This window comes from Physeter macrocephalus, chromosome 11 (assembly GCF_002837175.3).
Source record: "Physeter macrocephalus isolate SW-GA chromosome 11, ASM283717v5, whole genome shotgun sequence".
NCBI classification, from domain to species: Eukaryota; Metazoa; Chordata; class Mammalia; order Artiodactyla; family Physeteridae; genus Physeter; species Physeter macrocephalus.
The window spans coordinates 107,509,999-107,517,986 of NC_041224.1; the positions used below are offsets into that span (position 1 = coordinate 107,509,999).

Below are 7,988 nucleotides of genomic sequence, written 5' to 3' on the forward strand. Positions count from 1 at the left end.
TTTTCTTGTCTTGTGTTTCCCACTTAGAGAAGTTCCTTTAGCATTTGTTGTAGAGCTGGTTTGGCAGTGCTGAATTCTCTTAGCTTTTGCTTGTTTGTAAAGCTTTTGATTTCTCCATCGAATCGGAAAGAGATCCTTGCCGGGTAGAGTAATCTTTGTTGTAGGTTCTTCCCTTTCATCACTTTAAATATATCATGCCACTCCCTTCTTGCTTATAGAGTTTCTGGTGAGAAATCAACTGTTAACCTTATGGGAGTTTCCCTGTATGTTATTTGTCATGTTTCCCTTGTTGCTTTCAGTAATTTTTCTTTCTCTTTAATTTTTGTCAATTTGATTATTATGTGTCTCAGCATGTTTCTCCTTGGGTTTATCCTGCCTGGAATTCTCTGCACTTCCTGGACTTGGATGGCTATTTCCCTTCCCATGTTAGGGAAGTTTTCGACTATAATCTCTTCAAATATTTTCTTGGGTCCTTTTGTTTGTTCTTTAATTCTTCTAGGTGTTTGTTCTTTAATTCTTCTAGGTGTTTGTTCTTTAATTCTTCTAGGTCTTTGTTAAACACATCTTGCGTCTTCTCGATCTTTGCCTCTGTTCTTTTTTCGAGGTCTTGTATCATCTTCACTATCATTATTCTGAATTCTTTTTTGGGAAGGTTGCCTATCTCCACTTCATTTCGTTGTTTTTCTGGGGTTTTATCTTGTTCCTTCACCTGGTACAAAGTCCTCTGACTTTTCATTTTGTCTGTCTTTCTGTGAATATGGTTTTCCTTCCACAGGCTGCAGAATTGTAGTCTAATTTATTTATTTATTTATTTGTTTGTTTGTTTGTTTATTTTTGGCTGTGTTGGCTCTTCATTGCTGCGCACGGGCTTTCTGTAGTTGAGGCAAGTGGGGGCTACTCTTTGTTGTGGTGTGCGGGCTTCTCACTGTGGTAGCTTCTCTTATTGTGTCGCGTGGGCTCTAGGTGCATGGGCTTCAGTAGCTGTGGCATGGGGGCTCAGTAGTTGTGACACACGAGCTTAGTTGCTCCGCGGCATGTGGGATCTTCCCAGACCAGGGCTCGATCCCATGTCCCCTGCATTGGCAGGAGGGTTCTTAACCACTGCGCCACCAGGGAAGTCCCAGCATCACTTTTAAGTAAATGTAATGTGAATGTTCTTTGGGCTCCAGTACATAGCTGTGCTGAGTGCCATTCCTCCCCCTGTAGAAGTTCTACAGGCCACCAAGGGGAAGGAGACATCTGATTCTGGTTTTCTAGGTAACAGCTTCCTAGAATCAGGGCGAGGCATTCCTCTCCTTCCCATCCCATAGTGCTCAGTTTTGGTTAGCATAATTCAATTTTTTTTTCCACTTTTATCTTTGTCATTTTAATTGGTCAAAATTAAGATTGTTGATGGGGAGAGCTCAAGTTTTATGAAACAAGAACTCTTGTCCCAATGCCAACCCTCACTATCTACTACGGCAGCTCCATGGAAGCACACGTTATCCAAGAATCAGTGGAGGCAGGAAGTAGTCAGACCCTCGAAAAGGGCTGTTGCTCTTGCACCTCCCACCCTCAACCTGGGGTGATGGGGAGGGGCACATACTGTGGAAATGTCAGAACGAAAGCAGGAGAACCGTAGTGCTCACTCATCTCCACTGCCATGTTTTCTAAGAACCTCAGTGGAACTTTGACACTCCTCATTCCTGAGAAGATGGAATCTTTTCAGTATATCCACCACCCTTTTCCCTGTGGCAGCAGCCATTCCTGGTTCTGAGAACTGCCTAGCTATCTCCCCACCACCCTTTCGGCACCTTAAAGACTAAAGTCAAACCTTGTTTTTCTCCCATATTGATTGTTTTTCTAACCCCTCGAGCTAGTTTTATAACCTTCTATTGCTCTCTTCTTGGCTGGCTTTAAAATACCTTACAGATGACTCTTCAGATAAATTCCTGCCAGGCAAGGAGTTTACTATTACCTTTCAGCACTATCAGCAATCCCATCTCACGTTTAGTGTGGTAGGTGAAGGGTCAGTTGACAGGGTGACTGTGTCCTGAGTCCTGGGATGCTACCAGGAGGCCCTTTTAGTCTCCACTGACCCAACATCCATGCACAGCACACATGGGAACAGGTTGAGGACAGAGGAGGGCTGAAAGGTGTCCTCTCATTCCAAGCCTAGGACTTTAAATAAAAATACCAAAAAAGGAAAAGCCTTTAAGAACTGGTGGCACCTGGGATCTCATTTTTCTATCTCTCTTTGCCTGATGTTTAGATCACAAACTTGAACATGAGGGATTGTTTCTTTTAGCTTCACTTCTATATGCAGCCCTGTTCTGTTGGAATAGAGTTAGCACTAGGGGAAAGAAGGCCTGTTTGAGACATAAATGTGCCTCCTTCCCATCGGAATCTAGCTGTAGCCCCAGGCCATCCGATTTTGTATTTCAGTCTCACTGCTTGGCTGTTCTTATGCTCCTCCTGGGCCCTTCCCTCTCTCATTACTCACCTCACGCAGCAATGTTTTAGTTTGAAAAGGGACAGCATATTCTACGTCCCGAAAGAATGAAATATTACTGCTTTTAAGATGTGAATATTCTCTTCTCTTCCCCTTTGACTGAATTTTGGTTTAAAAGTGAAAGTTTCAGGACTGGATTGAGGTTGAGTTGTAGTTGAGATCCGAAAGTCAGTTTTTGAAATTTGAGCATAAAATCTTATACTCTGCATCTTACTCAGCCCAGAACTTGTTCCAAACCACCGGAGAGAGGGCATTCTTTTTTTTTCGGCCGTGCCATGCAGCATGCAGGATCTTAGTTCCCTGACCAGGGATCGAACTCTAGCCCCCTGCAGTGGAAGCTCAGTCCTAACCACTGGACTGCCAGGGAGGTCCCCAAACCACTAAAGAGAGATGGTGGGGGGCTTCCCTGGTGGCGCAGCGGTTGCGCGTCCGCCTGCCGATGCAGGGGAACCGGGTTCGCGCCCCGGTCTGGGAGGATCCCACATGCCGCGGAGCGGCTGGGCCCGTGAGCCATGGCCGCTGAGCCTGCGCGTCCGGAGCCTGTGCTCCGCAACGGGAGAGGCCACAGCAGAGGGAGGCCCGCATACCACAAAAAAAAAAAAAAAAAAAAGAGAGAGATGGTGGGAATTTGAAGTGTCCTCAGAACACTGTCAAATCCAACTGGCCTCAGCTGACCGCCAGCTCTGTATTTTCAACCTGGATCTATTTAGTCTCTGCTTCTTCCCTCAGGCTCTCATTAGTTTGTCGGGGTGGGGCACGAAGAGGGAGCTTTCAAAGCACCTGTCCTGCAGACCCTGATCCCTGGACTCATAAGAAGTGGACAAAGGAAAGCTTAGGAAGGAACATGTCAGGGGCTGCCTCCACACTCCTGCTCCTCCCCCGCCCGACACACACATCCTAGTAGCCAACATTCAGTCCCTGGGGCCAGCCTCACCTCCCAGGAGCAGACCATCCCCTTGCACACAGAAGAGAAGTGGATTAGTGGAAAGAGCCCTTGGATTAAGCATCAGGAGACCGACTTCTAGATCCAGTTTTACCTACCAGTAGCTGTGGAATTTGGAGAAAGCCACTTAACCCCTCTGTATCTTAGTCCCTGTGTTTGTAAAATAGAGAGAAACGCCTGTACTTCCTCCTCCTCCTGATTCCATGAGGTGGTTGTGAGGGGCACGTGAGACAATGGAGGGGAGCGACCTTTGGAAGAATATGGTGCTGAGGCTTTGCACATATTGCACCCCGACAAACCACTTCCAAACTACCAGGGCTGTTCTTATAGGGCTATTTCAAGCTCCGCACCAAGGGTGGGGCCGTGTGTCTGGGGTAGAGGCCAGCCTCCAGGAGTGCTGTCCATACTCGTGGGTCTTGAAGAGCCCCAGACACAGGGTGTGACCACAATCTGTCCAAAGGCATTACCCTTCAGCTCATTTTTAAAGCTTTCTTACTGGCAGCCGGTCTCAGAACAGCCCATTTTTTCCAGCCCTTCCATTTCCAGCCAGCCTTAAGTAAGGCCTTTGTCACCATCTTGGCTGGACTATGTTCAGCCCAGTCAGTTCAATCTGCACCACCACTTACTACTGTGTGGACTTGGGCGACGCACTTGGTATCTCTGAGACTCAGTTTCCTCCTCTGTAAGACGGGAGAAATGGTATCTGACTCTATAGGCTTGTCCTGAGGATTAAATGATGCATGTAAAGTACCCGACCAAGTTCCTGGTCTCTACGTGTCCACTGTCGGCTCCTCTTTCCCCTACTTCTTTTTTTTTTTTTTTTTTTTTTTTGCGTTACGAGGGCCTCTCACTGTTGTGGCCTCTCCCGCTGCGGAGCACAGGCTCCGGACGCGCAGGCTCAGCGGCCATGGCTCACGGGCCCAGCCGCTCCGCGGCATGTGGGATCTTCCCGGACCCGTGCACGAACCCGTATCCCCTGCATCGGCAGGCGGGCTCTCAACCACTGCGCCACCAGGGAAGCCCCTCCCCTACTTCTAAGGAGAATTATTGCTAGACATACCTGCCTGGAGGGGATTAGCGCATCCCAAAGGCATTGCATCAGATCAAAGGTGAGAGCGCCCCTGCAGGTGCTGGTCCTGCCAACTGTACTGACTGTACCGTCTCCCCTGGTGCCCTTGGTGCCTCTTGCAGGGAACATCATTGGCTCCGGAATCTTCGTCTCACCCAAAGGTGTGCTGGAGAACGCCAGCTCTGTGGGCCTCGCTCTCATCGTGTGGATCATGACAGGCCTCATCACAGCTGTGGGAGCCCTGTGCTATGCTGAGCTCGGGGTCACCATCCCCAAATCTGGAGGTGACTACTCCTACGTCAAGGACATCTTCGGAGGACTGGCTGGGTAAGAGGATGTGCAGGGGACCGAGTGGTCCCAGAAGCCGAGGCCAGGGCTTTCCAGCATACTGAAGAGCACTAGAGCTTGGGATTCTTCTTTTGCCTCTAAGGCATGGTTGCCAGTTCAGCCTGTGTCCCCTTGATGCCGCTGAGAGTAGCAGAGGAACCAGGCTGTAGTCTTAATCTCTGTTTAGGGTTTTTTGTTTTCTGTTTTTCTTTTTTTTTGCTGCACCATGAAGCTTGTGGGATCTTAGTTCCCAGACCAGGGATCGAACCTGGGCGCTTGGCAGTGAAAGCATGGAGTGCTAACCACTGGACCGCCAGGGAATTCCCTTAATCTCTGTTGACCTTAGTGGGCAAGATTCTGTGAGTGAGAACAAGTAGAACTAAATGACAACTCTGATTGGAGATGCGCGGGGAAAGCACATCACAAAAACAAAGCCCTTTTATCCTGACAAATGAGAGTGACCACTAAGTTACGGGGTACTTTTCACGTTACCGAGGATAACGGTATCCCTGATTCCAGACCCTGATCTTGAATTTCCTCAGCCCCTGCAGCCCTGTTACTGAAGAGCTCAACCCTCACCAAGGGGCCCAAGGGCGTGGAGGACACTTCCCCCTCAAACCCCCAGCCGATGCCTCCCCTTGGCACTTGCTTAAGTGGCCACAACTTTAGCATGCCCTGGCTGTGAAGATTCTGGGGTTGCAAATTTTCTTTTCCACCAGTGGATGCTGGGGGCCAGAGTGGTAGAGAAGAGATGATGAAATGGTGAAAGGAGCAGGGAGAGAGAAAGAACACCAAGACGTGTGTGTGTCAGTGCTAGTTGAAACAGCTCTTCATCGTTAAACCAATTTACCGTCATTGCAGAGGGCTAGGTGTCTCGTTTGAGCAGTGGCTGGGTTCCTCAGCATCCCTGAAAACAAAAAGAAACCGCACCCCTTTAGCACACCTGCCTCTCCTAACACTGCCCAGTGACTTGCCCGGGCTTCCCTGATGGCTTCTGAATCCCTGCCCTGCCAGGCGATGGGAGCGGGGGTCTTTATTGGTGTCTTGGCTCAAGTCCTGTCTCATTCCCCCTCCAGGTTCCTGAGGCTATGGATTGCTGTGCTGGTGATCTACCCCACCAACCAGGCTGTCATCGCCCTCACCTTCTCCAACTATGTGCTGCAGCCGCTCTTCCCCACCTGCTTCCCCCCAGAGTCTGGCCTTCGCCTCCTGGCTGCCATCTGCTTATGTAAGTGCCATCTGGGCCTTGTTCTCAGGATGGCGTCTTCTAGCCTTCCTTGTGGTCTACACATCTCTGGTTCTCCTTCTTCTCCCTCTTTCTTTCCTCCCCTCCTTTTTTTTCTTCCTTGTTACTTTTCAGTTCCAATTTGCATGCTGTGGACAAATGGATTCCACATATAATTATCTGGTGTTTAAAAAAAAAAGAAGAAACTTAAGTATTGATAGCTGTTCACAGGTACAGTAATTTTCACTGGCAGGGTTCTTTACATCAAATAAAGTACTTTCACTTGTATCATCTGACCCGAGCCTCACAACAAATCCATAAGGTAAGCTGGGCCAGTATTACAATTTTCCTAGAGCAGAAAAGGAAACAGAGCCAGGAAAGTGAATTAGCCAAGGTGATTCCTTCTCTTTTCAGTGCACACACAACGCTGGAGACTCCCTGCCTCTCATGGGAAGACTTTTCTGGCCTCTCAACCTGCCAGCTCACATCTTAAAACTCTCTGGGAGGAGAGTGTAAAGGTGTGAGTTGGGAGAAAACAAATAGCATGTCCATGGTCCCCGCCCTTGATGAGTTTTCTGTCTAACTAGGCAGAAAAGTCTTATAGACAGATTCCATGGTTAGGATTCAACTGCAGTAAAAATTCCGAAAAGGGGAAGAGATCTCTGTGAGCTGGAATAGGTTAGAGAGGCTTTATGGAGAAGTTTGGCAACCTGTATTTCTAGGAAGTCTCAACACTTAATCTCTGATAATCAGGGATTTCAGTGGATTGGGGTATGTTATACCTTTTAGCCAAAAACTAATTTCTAAAGTAAATATTTGGACTTTTTCAGAGGCTCCACTTCTAGAGTCAGCTCAGTCCCTGCCTTCCCACACCTTCCAACACACATCCACTTAGCTGAGAGGGCAGTGACCATCCTGGTCACACTCTGTCCCAGGTCTTGACACTTCCTTCTGTCCTGCTGGTGGGAAGGGGAGGGAGGGGTCACTCGCCCACCCAGGAGCTGGGGTGGGACCTGAGGGGTGTGTGCCCTCATTGGCAGTGGTGTGCAGCCCCGGGATAGACCCCATCATTTAGGCAAGTGGCACTGTGGAGCCAACATGCTTGTTTGGAGCATACTCCTCGTGCCGGCTGGGCCTGCTCGTGGATCTGGAGGCAGAGGAATGTGGGCTCCAGAACCGGGCTTCCCGAGCCTGCATCTCCGCACCACTTTCTAAGTGCAGCCAGTGCTTGGCCAGGTCACAGCCCACCTCCCGTGAGATGAGGCTGAGATCTCGCGTGTGCTGTACGTTGCCGTGGCCCTTGCCAAGACAAGAGCTTGGGCTCTTGCCCAAGACAAGAGCGTTCTTAGCACAGCATCGGGCACCTTGTGATCCTGTCGTGTAGTTACCTACCGAGGGTGGTCACGAGGATAGTCACTTGGTGCTTGCTTGCTGGCTGGATCTGGAGCTGCAGGAGGTGAGAGGAGGGGGAAGGGGGCATGGGAATGCAGGAGTGGCTGTTTCTGCCATCAGATAGGTTAATGGGGGTGGGAAGGGGCACCTCAGAGTACAGGCCACTGCTGTTTCAGCATCTCATGCCCACAGACACAGTTTCTTTTTTCCTGCTGATGCTGCTAAAGTTATCTCAGACGGCAGGCCACCCTTACCCTCCAACTATAGATCAAGAACCCTGAGGCTGTTCAGTCCTCCCCTAGGAGAGAAACCAGGCCACAGGGTAGAGTTCCCCGGGGCAACTAGACCCCACGGCTTCCTTTGCATCCCCCAAACCGGCCAAGCCTAGGTAGGTGACTCCTTGCGCAAAGACCCTCTAGAGTTTTGGAAAAGATCGGATGAGAAATGATGGTGGGAATGGCCGGATGTGAGTGGAGAGGCAGAAAGAACCTGCTGTAACTGGCTTGCCTTCTCAGAGCCTGAAGGGAGTGAAGGGGGGAGG

The 7,988-nt window shown here is 49.5% G+C and overlaps 1 protein-coding gene across 3 annotated transcripts in view; it reads left to right on the forward strand.

The window, feature by feature from the left end:
* The window catches only part of LOC114483916 (large neutral amino acids transporter small subunit 2-like), a 24,555-nt gene extending 17,199 nt beyond the window's left edge, over positions 1–7,356 (forward strand). For 2 of the 3 annotated variants that reach the window (XM_028495869.2, XM_028495867.2), the window contains exons 3-4: positions 4,626–4,830; positions 5,907–7,356. In XM_028495869.2, coding sequence (XP_028351670.1) covers positions 4,626–4,830; positions 5,907–6,231 — 530 coding nt within the window. In that variant the 3' untranslated portion in view covers positions 6,232–7,356. The remainder of the gene's footprint in view (positions 1–4,625; positions 4,831–5,906) is intronic. The other variant, XM_028495868.2, reaches the window with a different exon arrangement.
* The last annotated feature ends 632 nt before the right edge of the window (positions 7,357–7,988 follow it).